This window comes from Petromyzon marinus, chromosome 18 (assembly GCF_048934315.1).
Source record: "Petromyzon marinus isolate PM22_M1 ecotype Great Lakes invasive population chromosome 18, UKy_Petmar_22M1.pri1.0, whole genome shotgun sequence".
NCBI classification, from domain to species: domain Eukaryota; kingdom Metazoa; phylum Chordata; class Hyperoartia; order Petromyzontiformes; family Petromyzontidae; genus Petromyzon; species Petromyzon marinus.
The window spans coordinates 2,598,192-2,617,626 of NC_133684.1; the positions used below are offsets into that span (position 1 = coordinate 2,598,192).

The following is a 19,435-nucleotide window of genomic DNA, read 5'->3' on the forward strand; positions in this document are numbered from 1 at the left end:
ATTTGATCCTCTGCTGATTTTGTACGTTTGCCCACTGACAAATAAATGATCAGTCTATAATTTTAATGTTAGGTTTATTTGAACAGTGAGAGACAGAATAACAACAACATCCAGAAAAACGCATGTCAAAAATTGTATAAATTGATTTGCATTTTAATGAGGGAAATAAGTATTTGACCCCCTCTCAATCAAAAAGATTTCTGGCTCCCAGGTGTCTTTTATACAGGTAACGAGCTGAGATTAGGAGCACACTCTTAAAGGGAGCGCTCCTAATCTCAGCTTGTTACCTGTATAAAAGACACCTGTCCACAATCAGATTACAAACTCTCCACCATGGCCAAGACCAAAGAGCTCTCCAAAGATGTCAGGGACAAGATTGTAGACCTACACAAGACTGGAATGGGCTACAAGACCATTGCCAAGCAGCTTGGTGAGAAGCTGACAACAGTTGGTGCGATTATTCGCAAATGGAAGAAACACAAAATAACTGTCAATCTCCCTCGGCCTGGGGCTCCATCCAAGATCTCACCTCGTGGAGTTGCAATGATCATGAGAACGGTGAGGCATCAGCCCAGAACTACACGGGAGGATCTTGTCAATGATCTCAAGGCAGCTGGGACCATAGTCACCAAGAAAACAATTGGTAACACTACGCTGTGAAGGATTCAAATCCTGCAGCGCCTGCAAGGTCCCCCTGCTCAAGAAAGCACATCCATGCCCGTCTGAAGTTTGCCAATGAACATCTGAATGATTCAGAGGACAACTGGGTGAAAGTGTTGTGGTCAGATGAGACCAAAATGGAGCTCTTTGGCATCAACTCGCCGTGTTTTGAGGAGGAGGAATGCTGCCTATGACCCCAAGAACACCATCCCCACCGTCAAACATGGAGGTGGAAACATGCTTTTGGGGTGCTTTTCTGCTAAGGGGACAGGACAACTTCACCGCATCAAAGGGACGATGGCTGGGGCCATGTACCGTCAAATATTGGGTGAGAACCACCTTCCCTCAGCCAGGGCATTGAAAATGGGTTGTGGATGGGTCTTCCAGCATGACAATGACCCAAAACACGGCCAAGGCAACAAAGGAGTGGCTCAAGAAGCACATTAAGGTCCTGGAGTGGCCTAGCCAGTCTCCAGACCTTAATCCCATAGAAAATCTGTGGAGGGAGCTGAAGGTTCGAGTTGCCAAACGTCAACCTCGAAACCTTAATGACTTGGAGAAGATCTGCAAAGAGGAGTGGGACAAAATCCCTCCTGAGATGTGTGCAAACCTGGTGGCCAACTACAAGAAACGTCTGACCTCTGTGATTGCCAACAAGGGTTTTGGCACCAAGTACTAAATCATGTTGTGCAGAGGGGTCAAATACTTATTTCCCTCATTAAAATGCAAATCAATTTATAACATTTTTGACATGAGTTTTTCTGGATTTTTGTTGTTATTCTGTCTCACTGTTCAAATAAACCTACCATTAAAATTATAGACTGATCATTTATTTGTCAGTGGGCAAACGTACAAATCAGCAGGGGATCAAATACTTTTTCCCTCACTGTATCTTACAGATTCATACTGTGTATATTTTATACATTTAAATTATATACTTATATAGGTTGAACACAAAATAGAAATTAAATTTATCTATTGATTGCTTTAGAAGCACATTCCTTCATGTACCCAGAGATGTACATTTTATGTAATAGTTTCCCTACAGATCTTTAGAAAGTAAATGTTTTCAATAAAACGTGATTGCACTGAAAACAAATAAAATTCTCAATTTTACATTTAATGCAGGTACTGTATGTTATTGGGAAATATTGAAACTTGATTTAACCTGGCGAAAGTCAGTTTAACCAGCTGTTTTCCATTAAGCAGACTGTTTCCAGCATTATGTAATCGGTGCAGGTTGCTTCACAAACTTGAGATAATACAGTACTCGTTTAAATCATATGGCTGCTCGGGGTAGTTCATTCCATCTCTAATAGCTATTCCATCTCTAAAAGCTGTTCTATTCTACTGACGTACGTAATTGAACCTTATGGCGAGACCCCGGGGTCCCATAAGACCCGGCTCTCGCATAAACTGCATTGCGACGTCATTTTATGTCTGTTGAAGGCGAGCGATACGGCAATCTATTCCTCACGACGAGCTCTACACGATGCGCTAATCATAGTTTTAAAGTTTTGTTTCTTCTACGCATTCGTCCTCGCTGCTGCGCTTTGGACGACACGACAACAGAACGATCTGCGCCAGGTGGGTCGCAGCGTTTATGTGCGCGGTGGGACGGAGTCGCCAAAAATAAATACATTTTTAAGATTGTTTACTTACATTTATTCGGGACCCCGGGGTCCCGCCATAAGGTTAAATTATATAAATTAAATAGAAACGCAAACATTTAGAGAAAAAAACAAGTTTGGTACCGAGTGGCTTTTGTTGGGAAAATCTGGTTCGAGTGGTTTTGGCTCTGACGTCAAAATGCACCGTCTAATGTTTTCGTTCGTGTTGTCTCGCAAGAAATAATTCCCATTCTCAAGAACTGTGCTTGTGCCAGAGCTCCGAGCTTGCGTCTCAAATGAGGCGGGCCGTAAGCGAACCCACGTCCCGCGCCCTTCACCATTGGGTGGGGACTGGACACCTTCCGGACTGCACCCCAACGCGTCTTGTGGTGGCTGCCATATCGGCACGACGCGCGCGAATGTGCGGGTAGTTTGCGTGGCGTGTTGAATCGAGGTTTCGCTCACCGTGCTACGACTCGACGTGACACGAGTAACACCATCCCGTGGCAAGACTCGCCAAAAATAAATACATTTTTAAGATTGTTTACTTACATTTATTCGGGACCCCGGGGTCCCGCCATAAGGTTAAATTATATAAATTAAATAGAAACGCAAACATTTAGAGAAAAAAACAAGTTTGGTACCGAGTGGCTTTTGTTGGGAAAATCTGGTTCGAGTGGTTTTGGCTCTGACGTCAAAATGCACCGTCTAATGTTTTCGTTCGTGTTGTCTCGCAAGAAATAATTCCCATTCTCAAGAACTGTGCTTGTGCCAGAGCTCCGAGCTTGCGTCTCAAATGAGGCGGGCCGTAAGCGAACCCACGTCCCGCGCCCTTCACCATTGGGTGGGGACTGGACACCTTCCGGACTGCACCCCAACGCGTCTTGTGGTGGCTGCCATATCGGCACGACGCGCGCGAATGTGCGGGTAGTTTGCGTGGCGTGTTGAATCGAGGTTTCGCTCACCGTGCTACGACTCGACGTGACACGAGTAACACCATCCCGTGGCAAGACTCGACCTTAAATGAGTACCCGGGTGTGATGTGTAAGCATCGGCGACTGGGGAAACAGAGACGCCTGGGTGCGGTGCGTGCCACAACCACCGGGTAGTATCCCGTTACAACTCAATAGGTGTTCGCTAATCGCATGACTCCACGCTCTGTAATGTTAAAATGGATATTATTTTATGCGACTCATCACTCGGCCAATTCGCATTTAGTAGGTAACTATCTGGATAGTTTGATAGTCGGTTGTTCCCCCCTCCTAAGCGTGGGTTTCCTCTTAGCCCTCCAATTTGTTCGACACAAAATCAAAGTTATTGGCTCAACATGCCAAGCATGAACCTGGTTGAAACGTGAGTCGAGGTGCAGCGGGATATTGTTTTGGGCAAGTGCATTACTGCAGTCCCGTGGTTACACAATACTGGCGTAAGAGTCTTTACAAATGTGTGGTTAGTGTTTTGCACTGGCACGGGCACACACAATAGCCATTGGTAATGATCACGTGGTATTTTAGATTTGAATTCCCTAATGCAGCTGTAGTATGAATCAAATCGTCGAGTGTGTAAACTGACTCCGTGGTTAGCGTGCCACCAAGCCTCCTTAGATTACAGGCAATTTGCACATTAGGGTACAGCTAATTCAGAGCCATCATCAAATCTGCACATTTGTGACGAGCCATTTTATATTTCATTCAAACCAACTTTAAAGTACATCGTTAAATGCTTATTGATGATCATTAAATTGTTATTGAGTTTCAAATGTGTTGTCCTTCCCGCGCACCTCCGATTAGCACGGTTGGCTAACGTACATTACACCCTTTGAAAGTGAGCCACTAATCGCTTTTTAGTATTTACATTTAAACAGCTGCACAGTGCCGTTTAATGTGGACATTCGCGGTATGCAAAGTCGAAAGCGACCGTGATAGGCGGGCGGTATTTGAATGAGAATGGCCTCTTGCGTGGGTTTTTGTTGTTGTACAGCGTCAAAAAATAAAAGTTTGAAACAAAATGCACTGAGCGTGGTTAATATAATGGCCAATTTCCACCGTGACCTGTGTGCTCTGTTTGGTTTGCTAACTGTAAGTGATGTGGGTTTACTCTCCAACACGCCGGTGAGATGAACTAGTAACTAATTGTCACGTATTGTTTACGTGACAAATCTTACTAATCGACTGTGGCGGGTTTAACCGACACATTTTTATTTACGCGAACTAACTCCCCCCCACCCCCCAAATAAGAAATAATAAACACCTTTAACATGTATTCTTGGTTCTTTCGGTAAAGTCACGTAGAAGGGAAACAATAAAATCATAAAAAATATTTTTAAAAAATTACCGAAAGAACCAATATGAATCCCTGCAGTCACGAAAGCTTTAAATCAAAACATTTAATGTGTTCTGTTTCGCCCACGTGTTTATGTCGGCATAAGGTTGTTTCCCACATTCCAATAGCCAGCCATGATGGGTCAGCCCTCACCCGTCAACATGCCCGCCCCAAGAAGACCACAGCAAACCGGGATGGGTGGTGGGGGCTTTAATTCCATACACCAACGAGTTCGTCATCGGCACCAGATGAGAGAGCAAGCCCAGGGAGACCTGGATAACAATCGAACAAAGTAGGGGCAGGGGAAGAAACCAAATCCATCATAAGTTCCAAAAGTAAATGAAGTGAAGAATATTAAATATTAACAAATGCATACTTTTATATATATATAATGCAGTATAAGCGTAATACAGTATAAGCGTTACTGTCTGGATAGGCCAATAGTAAAAATGTAGTGATACAGTACAATGTTGTCTCTTTGTACTTCTATTCATAATAGCCCTCTTCCAGCGAAACTATATTGCTCCTACATCGTAAAGAACTGCATTGACATGGCAACACTTTGTCTTCAGAGAGATTAACCTTACAATAACGACCTCAATTTAAAGTGCATGTATTGTAACGCATGCCAATTAGCTTATGCACATGAAATCACGATCGTTATCCTCGCCACCGATGTTCACAGGACATTCATATGTTTGTTAGTATGTATGTGTGTTGCACTTCCTGCGGAGTGTACGTAGCCAACCGTGCTAATCGGAGGTGCGGGGGGAGGACAACTAACTAACGCACAACGCAGTTTTAAATTAGTTTTCAAACTAGATTTAAAAGTGCATAGCTCTGATGGCTTCCTAATATCGGAAGGGAGAGCGTTCCAGACGGCCTCGGACGCGCATCTGAAAGCGCGCGATGGCGGTGACCGCCGTCTGTACTCGATGGCTTCGCCAAAAGCCGCTGCTGCGAGGATGAGCGGAGTGCGCGTGATGATGGTTTATGGCGAGATCAGCGAGGTTTTGTGGTTCGTTTGTGGCAAGCGCCTTCTGTGTGTGTAATGAGTGCGACCTTGCGATGTATTCGTTCGGCAAAGGGAAGCCAATGCAGCTCGCCGAGGCACTGGATGGACATGGTCGAGTTAACAGTACCCTTAGTGGCATATTCAGCCTCTACGCGTGCGCGTGTCTTGTCTCAGCCACGCAAACAATCTGATGCCATGTTTCAGCTGCACAAATGACAATCGGGAGAAACATTTACTTTGAAGAAATTCTCAAGTTGCAGCGGCCTGAGCGAGCCGTGTGTGTTGCCCATTCAAGTGTTACGCTGTTTACTGTCCCTTGAACAGACACGCAGACACACGCGTGACGGTGCTGTAGAGGCTTGTACAAAAATACATGCGGGGCCACGTGGCGTGACGCGCTCGCTCCCGCCGCAGTCAATACACACGTGGCTGGCTTGTTTTCTACTTAACGTGTGCTTTTAAAAGAACACCTCGGTTATTTGTCCATCATCATCACTGTTGGATGAAGGCGTTCGCTTGCCACCACGGTCCTGTGATGTCGCAATCCGCTGAGCAGGCGCACACGTGCCCGATCATTGCAGATTTCGCTCCATCGTTTCTCCCGCTTTTGGTTGCCACGCCGACTTAAGTCTTCAACCAGCAAGCCATCGCCATGCCTTCACGCGTGCTGATGCGTGGACAATAGCAGAGAATCAAAGCTTGGAGGATCGAGCCAACGTCTCAAAAAAGCCCATCGCTTATTGCTGTAAAAGGACACAAACGCACGCGTCACTTGATAAACCATACAGCTGCAAATTGCCGCGTCGTATTAATGTACAGCCCTTTGTCAATTTACTGCTAAGATGAAGATCTTCGCACACCGCGTCAGCCATGGCGTTGCTTGGCTATACTTCACCGCGCTGGTCAATGCGAGTTGGTTAAGGGATGGGGGGACGGTGGCGCAGTAGTTGACGCAATTATAAGTACAAATCAAGAGGGTCGTGACAAAGACAGTCCGGTTTTGGTGCAGCTCTGTGTGGTTCACGCGTGGCGCAGATTAACTCATCGCTTAGCACCTGCCGCTTGCTTTGCAAGGACGTTCTCTGCTCCGCCTTTTGATGTGGGACGGCGGCGCTGATGGCTGCGGCGCTTTGAATGGAATATTTCTGACATCCAGCCCTCTACAGGAAGACACTATAGACGGAGAGATTCATAACATCTGATGTATAACGATGCATCGGTTGATATCATCAGTTATATATTTTAAATCACTGTACGTGCATCGAGCTTAGTAGGACGGGATGATAGCGCAGTGGAGCTTACCACCGCGCCACTGATTCACCCGCAATAGAGGGTGCTTCAAATTGTGTTAACACTTATATGTTTATCGTTTTTAATGGAAAAAAGAACGGATAACATGAAAACAAATGTATGTCAATAGCTTCAAAAGGTCATCTTTGTCAACACGTGTCCTGGAATATTCTCCAGGTGGTCCCCAGAGCCCGAAAGCAGCAGTACATTTCTAGTGGTGTTGTTGCAAGTTCTCAGCAGTGTTAAAAAAAATTTAAGCGCCCTGTATATATTATGGAGACTAAAGCGAGGTTTTCAATAAATGTAATACAGTAGTTTATACCAAGAGGCTTTGTGAGACCAATGAAGCCAGCCTTAAACCAAGAGTGCTGCAGGAGACACTGAACAATTTGCTCTCTGGTTTTAATTTTGATGACATGTATGAATGTTGAAGTTGTTCTTGGTTCTTTCGGCAAAGTCACGTAGATAGAAAATAAAATACAAATTATGAATAAATAAAACCAAAAACCCCACGACGTTTCGATCGCAACACAAGCGGTCTTCATCAGGCGGAGATAAGATGAAGACCGCTCGTGTTGCGATAGAAGTGTCGTGGATTTTTTGCTTTTATTTTTTTAATTAGATTTTTATTTTCTACCTACGTGACTTTACCGAAAGAACCAAGAATATGAATTCCTGCAGTCACGAAAGTTTTAAGTCAAAAATGTTGAACTCCTTTCGCACCGTACGTAGCCAACCGGGCTAATCGAAGGTGCGGGGGAAGGACAACACACTAAAATAACGTTACATTATCAGCCATGATCAATTTACCGTACAGCACTGCCGCATGAAGAAGGCCTGCCTGCCAAAGCCTTCGCCATCACCCCTCACACCGTGCGATGCCACAATCCACATAGCACATGCGGTAGGCTTCATCTCCTATGCGTTCCCTCCCTTGCCTGCCACTGCATCATCATTACTGCCGACCACTGGACATTACCCATGATAGAGGCATGACCAAGCCTACTTAATTTCCTTAACAATAAAAATGATGCTTTTAGCTTGCGTACGCTCTCTAATTTGTGCGTTCCTCTTTCTGTCTCTCGATGCTTCTTCAGCTTTGATTTCCATTTCCTTTGTCAGTGTCCGTGTTTGAATATGAAAGCGGCGAGAGAAAAAAACATCATCAGAAAAGGACAATGCACGCATTTGTGCGTTTTTGGAATGTCCACGTTGCTGATCAATGTCTCATCAGCGAGGTATTCTATGGGTTCATGACTTTGATGTGCCTAGTTAAATATTAAACCCAGGAACGTATCTCTGCTAGGTGAGACTATTTCACATCGATAATTGTTCATACATGCCCGTGATTTAGATTGTTAAGCAATCACACCCTGCGTCAATTACTGCATATGGATATTTAAACCGTAAGGCCATCAATTGCGTGTAAGGTCTTGAGCAGGAGAAAATGAAAAGACGTTGCAATCTCACTGCAGGAAACGTGTTTACGACTTGAACTTGTGACACTATCAATGTGAAACATTCAATACTAATTCACGGCCACTGCGTCAATCCACTGATGGATGAAGGGCTCCCCACGCCAGGTCATTTTTCGGAGTTGTTTGACCATACTTCACCACCGTTGTAGTTGAGAGGTTAGCGAGTGGAAGTGGGTGAGCTTAGACGCGTTTCAGATATCACTCGACCTGACTCAAGTCGTGACCAGTCCAATAAATCATTGCGCCTATCAGATATATAAATATCTTTTAATGATCAGTTACGGGATAAATCATTGCGACTAAAGAGAGACCTGGCGATATAAATGCAAACATATGAAACGACCATTCATCCAGCAGCGGGTACACAAACGTCGTGAGAATGTTATTGTTTTATTTGTATTCTTTTATTATTTCACTTCTACGTGTTATTAGACCTGTATTACACGCAGGTGAGTGTGATACGGCAGACACGCGAAGCCAAATCTTCTACCCTGCGACTTACATTCGAATAAACAACAACACTTTTAGTATTCCAAGACGCAAAAGTAAATTTGCTGTCAGTTGAATCGTCAACGGTTCGGCAAAAAGAGCGCGCGAGGTTGGCACGTGGAGGAAGGGACGCATGGATTTGGGGGGGCTGGAGGAGCGGAGATGAGTGGAGGGGAGGGAGTGGAGGGAGGGGAGGGAGTGGAGGGGAGGGAGGGGAGGGGAGGGAGGGGAGGAGACCTGGGACGATGTCGTCACCACTTCCCGGCCTTTAAAAGCGACGGACGCGCAGGAGCCCCCACAGGACGACGTCGTCGAGCACTCCCACGGGCCCCCCCCCTCTCACTGGCATCTCGCTCCTTCCACCGCCACAGCAGCAGCAGCAGCTCGCATACGCCGGGCTGGTCTCCAGGCACTAGCGGCGCCTCCAACAGTGACCGCCGGCACCCTGCTGGAGGAGTCTTCGCCCGGGGTGAGTAACCGAAGCCGCGCTGTGACCCGCCCGGTGTCTCCGCGTGTGCTCGCGATGGTTGGGAACGGCTTGGCCAAGGCTCGGGTTACAACCGCGCTGGGGGGGATGGTGGGGATGGTGGGGACCTGGGGACATCGTTGTACTAGCAACTCTTCCTAGTGCAGACGTTGGGCCGACGTTGGCACGACGCCTGAAAGTAGAACGTGCCGGGTCTGGTGCACTGTACTCGTCTTGCATTGTCCACGTGCGCGCCACTTCTCGCATGTGGCACGCCACTGTAGTTCCGGACTCGCCGTGCAGGATGTTGGCGGTGATCTTTGTGTTCAAGGCGGTGATCTTTGTGTCAAGGCGGTGATCTTTGTGTTCAAGGCGGTGATCTTTGTGTCAAGGAGGAGAGCCGCTCGGCCGATAAAGTTATCGCTCTCTTGGATAACGCGCAGAACGCGCACCATGGCTAGGCTATCGTATACACACAGGCGTGGGAAGGGCCGCACGCTAGCAGTGGATTAAAACAAAGGGCTGTGTAAGAGGTGCGCCAGACCTGCTCGAATCGTGATTGTGTGCGCGAGCAAGCGAGTGGGGAGCGGTGGCGCAGCGCTTAGCGCTACGAACCCGGCGACCCGGGTTTCCCCTAAGCCGACCCGGCCTCAAATTGAGTAGCTGGTGCGGTGTGTGTAGTAAATCATCGCCACTGGGGAGACAAAGGCGGCCGGGCCTGGTTGCTGGCCTTCATAGGTGCTGCTCGCTAACAGCACTTGCCCCTACAGTCTGTTAAGGCTACACTGGGGGTCTTTGTCTGTGTATGTACACCGTAGTGTGTGTGTGTGGTTGGCCATGGATCCGTCTCGACACGCGCTTTGTTCAACGCGGAACCGGCTTGCGGCCGCGACTGGCATGGCCACTGCGCTGCGTGAGTCACCGTGCCACGCACCCACAGACAAAGATCCCCCGTGTAACCTGCCCAGAACGTCGGGGCAAGTGCTGTGAGCGAGCAGCGCCTAATGAAGGCCGGCACGGCACACGAGGGGGTGGGTGGCAATCACCACGCCCGGCCGCCTTTGTCTCTCCCAGTGGCGATGATTTACACACCGCACCAGGTACTCATTTTGAGGCTGAGTCGACCTAGGGGAGGCCCAGGACCGGTTCAGACAATCGTCACTGGGTGTAGGCCGTGAGCGGGCATCGAACTCGGGTGGCCGGGTTCGTGGCGCAGCGCGCTAACCGCTGCACCACCGCTCCCCGCACACACCGCACGCACCACTTCCTTGCTCAAGTGCAGGGGTCGTCAATGTGCGCTTATTTTTTAAGGACTTTCTACGTGACGTTATTTATTAAGGACCACCGTCTCGTGTTCACCACGTAGTCACTTTAAGATGTTTTTATTGTTCGTGTGTTTTTTGTTTGTTGTGGTTGCACCCGTTTCAAGAGCCGAATGGCTCGCAGGGCTATACCAAAAATAAACTGAACTGAACCGTGTGCATTGGGGGCTCTTAAAATATTGAGTTTTTTTTTTAAAACCACATTAGAGAGGAGAAATAATCAACGGCTCCTCCTCGGCATGTTGAATGCCGGCCCCTGCTACAATGGAAAAACAGCTGTTGGGCAACGTTGTTGCCTGTTTTTGTTGCCCAACTGCGCGAAGATCACCCGGGCAAAATGGACGGAATAATTAAATTGTGCAGCAGTAAAAACATTTTGTGTGTGTGTGGCTGCGAAGATGGAGGAGGGATCTTCCTTGTGGCCTCTCCGCAACGGTGTTGGGTCGTGGGAATTCATTTCGGATCTTCTGCTTCACCGCGCTGGTTCATCAGAGGGGGCTCTCATCATCCGTCGCTCGCCACTGATGTTAGCCGTGGCCTGGGATCGGAGCGTGGTGCGCCCACCCGCTCTCTTGCCCATAGTTGCTGGCCGAAGTGGAAACTGTCGTAAATTATGGTCTTCAGCAGTGGCTTAAAATCCACTGCTGGATGAAGGCCTGGGTTTTTTCTTTTTTTAAACCTTTATTTCGATTGAACGTTAAAAGCACACTTGAGAGCAACTGATCACGGTGATGCGACCGTATGTATTATTTTTGACAGGTACTGTGTAATTGACCATGAAAGCAATGTGGTGTGCTTGAACTTGAATGTATTGTCAATTTATGATATCACCCTCGTTGCTGGATGCGAAAGGAGGCCCTCTTCGAGCAGCGGGTTCGCGAAAGGGCTGTGCGTGTCGCCACTGTACGCGTGCCGCAAACATTCGTCTTGTTTCGCCCCCTCCTTGTGCAGGGGAGCGGACTGGCTGTGTTTCGCGGGCTGCAACAGGATCGTATTATGCGCTTAAAGAGTCGCGTCCCCGCCACTCTTATGGAAGAAGCCCTGGTCCAAGAATTCTGCCAAACGGTCCACTACAGTGAAAGGGACGCGTTTCGGGAGTCTTGATGAGCTGAGAACCCTTTCCCATCAAGGTGAGGACTTGCCACCATCACCAACCCTTCCTCCTCCTCCTCCTCCACGTGTTTCTCGGTTTTCGTTTGAGGCTCCAGTCTTGGCTGCTCTAGTCGCTGCCGCAACGTGTTCAATCAAACGTACTCGGGACGTTGCTGTGAAATGCACTTTTAATCTGTGACATGGCCGAAGTCGCGAATGCTCTAGCGTCATCTTGTGGTGAGTGTCATAATTGCCCGAGCCACGAAGCATATGGTGTATATGTGTGTTATGTGATATACATCTTAACACGTAAGCTTTCGCAACCAATATCGTCCATAATAGTCTTTTTGTTTGGGTTGGATCGCGATCTAGCCCAAAAAACCTCTATGGATAAACATTTGTCATGGCCATTGAGAAATTAAGAGCTCAATGAAACCAAACTTTTATTCGAAATGTGATTAGTAGGTTTCCGTTTTCCAAAATGGGATTCTTGTGATTTAATGTAGTTATATACAGGGTTATCCCGATTGTTAATGTAATGATTCTGTCCTTTGTAAATCCATGGCTGGATGAAGCCCTCGCCACTTCATGTTGATCGTTGGGCTCATTTGACCATACTTCACTATGCTGGTCAGTGCGGGCTTGTTCAGGAGTTGCAGACCAAGGCTGGTTTGGATATTGCTCTTCACTGGAACCTATTTAAACGTCAAATTTTAGTGATTTAGGGTAGGGTTTTCTCTCAAGTCTTGTAAATATATCCTGTGATTTATTTTCCCCCCCCAAACTTTTATTAAATTTAATGGCTGCTGCTTTAACTAAAATGAGTTTACTACAAATTTGACCAGAGCAGGAATTTTGTCTTAATCTGAAGTGGAGTCATGAATGTTATTGAGCTATGCTTTCTCGAGTAAATATTCTCCAAATGAATTTAATTTCGGAACCATAGCTCCGACTTTTAATTCGTAATTTCAAAATCATTGTTATTAAACTCTGTTTTTATATATATTTGTCATCCCCAGATTTCGGGCAGAGTACACCTACCTGCATCTTCATTACATCAGTCCCGCGACCGCCACCACCACCTCTACCAACCCTCCACTCATTTCATTTCGTGCTATAAAATACATTAAAAAGCAAAGGCTTTTTTTCACATTTGTGGAAAAAAAGTTTTTAAAATATCCGCCGCAAGTCAACATAACACGCTCGCACAGAGGGGAAAAATGGTTGGTCTCCGGCCCACGGATGTTCCGCCGACCGCGGCTGTGAAGTTCATCGGCGCTGGCACCGCGGCGTGCATTGCCGACCTCATCACGTTCCCTCTGGACACGGCTAAAGTCCGCCTGCAGGTACGGAGTGCGGTGCTGTGGCACCACCGCAGATATACTGCTCGAGGGTCGACTTAAACCGAGAGTTGCCGTGTGCCTCCTACGCTCGAGCTTCGCCAGAGGGCCTCGGCATCGTTACGCGGTCTGAAATTATGGCACTGGAAAAACAAATGTGGTTGTTATTATCACGATGGTAGAGCGGCGTCGTCTGTCAGGAGGCACTGCAGCCGAGGGGATTGGATTATGGGGCGACTTGTTTTGACGCATGGTGAGCGGTAAAAAGTTTTTAATCCCAGACCTCGTATTACGTGGTATATTTACCCATCGCTTGCAGAGTAATACTGGGTTTCCTAAAACCTTTATTTACCTAATGCCTAAAACGCACGTATTACCAATCATAATTTGTGCTTGCCAAAATTAAGTCGATTGGCCGAACATCTGCTGGTCGAGAGAATCGGGAAGTGACTCCATTTTTATATTACCCAGCGGTCCACTTTGGCGCGTGGCAAATCGCTCGCGGGTCAACGGAATAAAGGCTTGCCGACGTTGACCGGCTCTCCATCTCCCGCGTTTGCGCCGTCAGGTCCAGGGCGAGTGCCAGCGCGGAGAGGGGGCGGCGCGCTCTGCCGGCGTACAATACCGCGGCGTGTTCGGCACCATCGCGGCAATGGTACGCACGGAGGGCCCGCGCAGCCTCTACAGCGGCCTCGTCGCCGGCCTGCAGCGTCAGATGAGCTTCGCCTCGGTCCGCATCGGCCTCTACGACTCCGTCAAGAACTTCTACACCAACGGCGCTGAACGTGAGCTGCCGCCGCTGCTTTTGCATATATATTTTTTAATCGTTTTGCGGGACGGCGGTGGCCGTGAATGAATTTGTAAGCTCGCGGTACGCGCAAGGATGGGTTTTTAGACCAACTTTAACACATTCTGCAAATGATTACGAACGCGTCGGAGATTATGAACTCGTGTGAGAGAGGCTGGAAATTAGATTAACAATGCCTGCAAACGTTGACTTGTAAACGGAAAAGGGTGTGCTTGTGACTGTAAGATAGGTGTCCTCCAATAATGCATTGCATTTTTGCTTAACTTTCGTGACTGCATCTCCATTACCTTGCCCGAAAGAAGAACCAGAGAATATGCATTGCACGTCACGTAACGTCACCATCCTGTGTGTAAAATGCACACATCCTTGTTTCGAATCGCCAGTTTAAAATGAGTCAAATCGGTGGCCGTGTTATTTTTGGACCGCAAATCTAGAGATTGTTTTCGATTTGTATATCTCGAGGTGTGACATTCACCACAATGTAAAAAACAAAACAAGTTTAAATAATAATCTGGTATTCAATATTAATAGCAATGGAACAGGCTCACCTGCTTGTGAAAAATGTGCAGTTTGTGTTCACAAGAAAGTAGATTTCCAGCAGCTTCTCGGTGCAGGCTTGAGTGATACCCCCTTGTGTGTGGATGGGTTTTCTCCAGGAACATGACTCTTTAAAAATATATATATCTTTGTAAGCTGTTTTCAAGACTTGTTGACACGATCCTGGTTACAGAGAAAGTAATGTAAATTGTATAGTCTTTGTGGACTGGATATGCCATTTGTAAGCATTGCCCACTAATTCAGACTGTACTCTGTGAATAGTCATAATCCACTGAAAGTCTCTATTAATAACTGTTACTGGGAGGGGTGGTGCAGTTAAAGCACCGCACCTTAAGAACCCGGTGACCTGAGTTCCATTATTGCTCGCAGCTAACATTGGCGATGAGCGATTTATAGACATTGGCACCGAGTGTTCCCTTCGCCAACCTGCACTGTGAAGTATGGCCAAATAACCCCCACGACTGACATGCCCTACAACCGGATATGGTGTGGGGAGGCCTTCATCCAGCAGTGGATTGGCAGAAAGTAAACTATTTTTGTTTACCATTTTTACATTTGCCAGGTATCTCTTGCCAAAGCGCGAATGAGTTTCAGTAGTTTATATACCTCCCAAGGGAGGGTATACAGTATTACTGCCTGGCACACAAATGTACATGATGTAATACGTTGGGGAATTCTGCTGAGTATGCATATGTGAATCTCAGATTGGCCACTGTTGTTCTTTTGAGATAGGACAAGGTCACCTTGGCTCGAAATGAGGAATTTGAAAACTGATGTTGAATTTTAATGCGATTTTTGCATAGTTGACGTTTTCTTTCTTTTTTATTTTTTTTTTGCGTGCGCATCGCAGACGCGGGAATTGGCTGCCGCCTGCTGGCCGGCTGCACCACCGGTGCGATGGCCGTGACCTTTGCACAGCCCACCGATGTTGTGAAGGTTCGATTCCAGGCGCAGGTGAACATGCTGGGCACCTCCAAGCGTTACAGCGGAACCATGAACGCTTACAAGACCATCGCACGGGAGGAGGGCGTCCGTGGCCTCTGGAAAGGTAAATTCACGGCCGTGCAGCCTTCGGTTTCTTTCCAAACGCATCCCCCCGCTCTCTTTGTCTCTCCATTCCCAATATCTTGCAGTCGTGCTGTCTGTGTCATGTCGCGAGACGGAGAATCCGTTCGGAAATCTCGTGTCGCAGCGTGCCCCTTCAGCCTCGATGGCTTCTGGGGAGTGGGGGAGCCTTTTGTTTTTCACGGGGACTTCTTCATTTTAACAAACATGGTTCAATGGGCCTTGTTTAAATACTTTTAAAAACGATAAGACGTCGTACGTTCACATGCACTCGTCCACGTGATGGTCGTATTAAGTTGGACCACGCGTGACAGTCGTGTAATTATTATTTGTGTGACCGTGTAGGCACCGGCCCCAACATCACGCGCAACGCCATCGTGAACTGCGCGGAGCTCGTTACCTATGACATCATCAAGGACACCATCCTCAAGTACAAACTGCTGACTGGTGAGGCCCCCGCACGCAGAGCATTGCCTCCTCATGCCCGCAGCTGTTCCCACACGCACCTACTAGCGCAAGATGTTGCACGCCTGGTAGTGCAGTGCGTCCTTAAGTCTGGGCGCGGTTCATTCTTCCAACCCTGTTTTTGTTTTGACGGGGCACTTCTCCCATAACCGTGAAAAAACTGCCACCCTTAAAATGTTCCGAAACCCCTTTTGGACAAAGGTATTTTGACACGAAGGGAACACCTAATGCCAAGCATGTGTGATTTGCCCCCCGCCCCCTCCCACTTGACAAAATATTTTATGCAATTTGCTCATTTAGGCAGTTGCAATTTCGAAATGAATGATCAATTTAATATCTTCTGGTGCTTCATGTTTTTTTTTCATATTTAGTTGTATCTTATTCGTACAATTTTTTGTTTGCATGAAACCTAACCCGAGGCATGTGATTTTTAATTTAATCGTGCGTCAAATCTCACATGCACATATTGCGAGCGATGTGTGTTAATTCGCATGTTTTTACATGAGTGACTCGGGACCCTCCTGTTATTATTTTTGGACACATCCCAGTTCCACGGCAAGGATGCACGTAACACATGTTGTCCACCCCACTGCAGGTGCATGGTCTGCATTTAATTATTGTTTCGCCTGCCGGTTTACTTGTCAAGCGCGCCACTCAACCGGGCTGCCTGGCCCTCTCAATCTCATTCCCGCACCTCTGTCTCTCACAGACAACCTGCCCTGCCACTTCGTGTCCGCCTTCGGAGCGGGTTTCTGCACCACGGTGGTGGCTTCGCCCGTGGATGTGGTGAAGACGCGGTACATGAACTCTGCCCCCGGCCAGTATCGCAGTGCCTTCAACTGTGCCTACCTCATGCTGACTAAAGAAGGAGCCATGGCTTTTTACAAAGGGTAAGAGCGTAAAGTGGACTTTGGGGTTCGTCTCGGGTCATCGGCAGCACCTGCCCTCGCCGCGATGGTTTGTGTGACGTGATCTTTAAACTCCCAGCTGACACGGCTCCCCCCCCGTAGTGGTAGGTAGTAGACACGTACATTTTTCTTAAAATATTCACGCTCGATTCTTAAGTACACATTACTCTACTTGTATGAAATTGAGTGCGTACAGAACACTTTCTTTACAATTTGCGCGACGTTGGCTTGGGAACAAACAATAAATCAAAATCTCAATTTAGACCTGGCGAAAGCCAAACTATACAATACAAAACAGAAGATTTAATGCTCGTATTTAGATAACTTAATTGATTGGGGTGGGGGATGCTAAATCATTACATGCCAATTGTACTCTTATTAAATATGCTTCATACCAATTTTCAGAGGGCGCAGAACCTCCATGTCAGATACTCCGCTACAAGCGCGATGAAAGTGGATGTAGAGACGCTCCCTCGGATATGTCTGTCATAAAATGTCATTGTTCACATTTTTAATATTTACATGTACACACACCCAATGTTGAGGTCGGTGTTTCAAATTAATAAGGTATTTTTGTTTATTATGAAAGCGTTAGTCATTAAACATTTTCAAATTCTAACAGAAATTGCGTACATGATGATCAACAAATGGCTTCTTGATCGCACCTTGTCTTGCATTGGTTTAACACGTCACTTGATCCTCTTGGCTCCCAATGATTGGGGGGAGCTGGGGGGGGGCAGGAGATTGGATCTAAATCTGTCAGTGACTCCCCTTTCCTCTCGCATGGCTGTGGGCTCGCGTTGCTTGACGCGCGTGTTTTCCGTGCGTGCGCGCCGCTTGCAGGTTTGTGCCGTCATTCCTGCGCCTGGGCTCCTGGAACGTGGTGATGTTCGTCACGTACGAGCAGCTCAAGCGCGGCATCATGATGGCCAAGCAGTCGTGGGAGGTGCCCTTCTAGAAGGAGGTTGTGTTCGGGCCCCCAACAGTCCGTCGTTCCGTGCACGTGACCAAGCACGGGAACGGCGGCCGAGTGGTGCAAGACATTTCGTCGAACAGAACAACAACGCACGGCAAACATTTTGCTCGAAATAATTATTCTTCACGATAGGGCTCATTGCTGCAGCCGTTACTGCCCCTGATCTACGTTTTCCCCAAATATTAAGTTTTTTTTTTTTTTGCCTGTGTTGCTCGTCAATGTGAAACGCTTGCTTTGAAATCCTTTAATTCTTGTAAGTGGCCAAGTTTAAGTTGACTTGCGGTGGAGGGAAGAATTCACGAGTTAAACCCAGACCAGGTTCGGGTCCTATTCCACTAGTGCTCTGCCTTTATCGTTTACGCCTTTGCCGCATATTCCAGGATGTTTCGCAGGCAAAAATAATTATTTTTCCTATTTCTTTTTTTTAGTCTGTACTTTGAGTTTTTATCATTAAATTGTTGTGCCTTTTTGATCGCTGGTCGAAATTAACTTTTTTTTATTAGTGGCAGTCGTAAGTAGTACTGACTGTTTCTAGTACATGGTGATTATTTAAATTACTTTAGGAGGATGTCTTCTGGTGATATTTGCACAGCTGAGGAATCTTTGTGCTTAGACTTTGGGCATTAACCATACGAGGATTTTAATTTGCCTTTTATAACATTTGCAGCAGCTTCAACCTTTTTAATGAACTTACAACCATGTGTTGACCAGCATTTTTTCGGGGTTTTTTTTACCTTGCGACAGCATTGTTGAATTAACCGTATCACTTATGCACAATTGTAAGTAGACCAAAACTGTACGATTGCTGAATTTCGGATGCTCGGTTAAGTGAGCAATAATTACTGTTTTTTCTTAAGGCTACAGCTGCTGGTACAATTAGAGTGGTGTACGTCTTTCTCGAATGGCTGATTATTTGCGCGCGTGTGGGAGGGGAGTACACGACTATAATTTAACGTTTACATTTCAAACTAGCGTGTTTTCTATGGATGGTTCACATTTGGCCGCACAAACGACAGGGTTGAAGATATTTGAATTCCACATGAATAACTTCTCGTGGTCGGTTCTGAATCCTGATGTGTTTTTATCTCCTGGTGCATGCCTGATTTGTGCTTCTCTGTGGTTAATTTCTCTGCGATGGCGTGTGAAAACTAACGGGGTGCTTTGTTGACACGTTTTTGAAACTATGCACACGCACACCTTCAGTTTACCAACACAGCTTGCTGTGGGCGTTTTGAAAATGTTGGTTTAATTAAATAAACTTGCATGTTTTAAAATGTACAAATGAACGGTGCTCCTTGTCTTGCCTTATTCCAGCCACAAAAAAAAACAACTACAACGTGATACACTATGAGACCTCCTTTGCCAGTAGCAAGATCTAGTAATAGGTTTTTACCCTTTTATCTGGCACCAAAACTGACACCTTTATACAAGGGATCATGTTTGCAATAACCACAACACAAGCAGTCAAAATGCAAACAAAAAGAAACAACTGATAATGATATGCACTGTCCTTGAAGTTGATTGGTCCACACCCGAGACGGCTTTTCTTAGAGCCTAGTCTCCACTGGTGT

General features: G+C 46.7%; 1 protein-coding gene and 1 long non-coding RNA gene across 2 annotated transcripts; one reads left to right on the forward strand and one right to left on the reverse strand.

Moving 5' to 3' along the window:
• Nucleotides 1-926: 926 nt before the first annotated feature.
• Nucleotides 927-9,191, reverse strand: LOC116943558 (uncharacterized). Its single transcript, XR_004402987.2, has 3 exons — nucleotides 9,102-9,191; nucleotides 6,078-6,274; nucleotides 927-4,864 (listed from the first exon to the last, which is right to left on the reverse strand). It is a non-coding gene; the product is annotated as an uncharacterized LOC116943558 (long non-coding RNA).
• On the forward strand, nucleotides 9,166-19,150 carry UCP2 (uncoupling protein 2). The gene is made up of 8 exons (XM_032956480.2): nucleotides 9,166-9,333; nucleotides 11,604-11,782; nucleotides 12,764-13,090; nucleotides 13,653-13,869; nucleotides 15,301-15,498; nucleotides 15,861-15,962; nucleotides 16,690-16,870; nucleotides 17,732-19,150. The coding sequence occupies exons 3-8, from the start codon at nucleotides 12,965-12,967 to the stop codon at nucleotides 17,844-17,846; spliced, it is 939 nt and encodes a 312-aa protein (XP_032812371.1). The 5' UTR covers nucleotides 9,166-9,333; nucleotides 11,604-11,782; nucleotides 12,764-12,964; the 3' UTR covers nucleotides 17,847-19,150.
• Nucleotides 19,151-19,435: the final 285 nt, after the last annotated feature.

Bases quoted from the DNA above. Each gene is read 5' to 3' on its own strand.
- UCP2 (XM_032956480.2), top strand. From the start codon at position 12,965: ATGGTTGGTCTCCGGCCCACGGATGTTCCGCCGACCGCGGCTGTGAAG. The intron at 13,091-13,652 runs GTACGGAGTGCG...TTGCGCCGTCAG, and splicing joins CGGCTAAAGTCCGCCTGCAG to GTCCAGGGCGAGTGCCAGCG. The intron at 15,499-15,860 runs GTAAATTCACGG...GTGACCGTGTAG, and splicing joins CGTCCGTGGCCTCTGGAAAG to GCACCGGCCCCAACATCACG.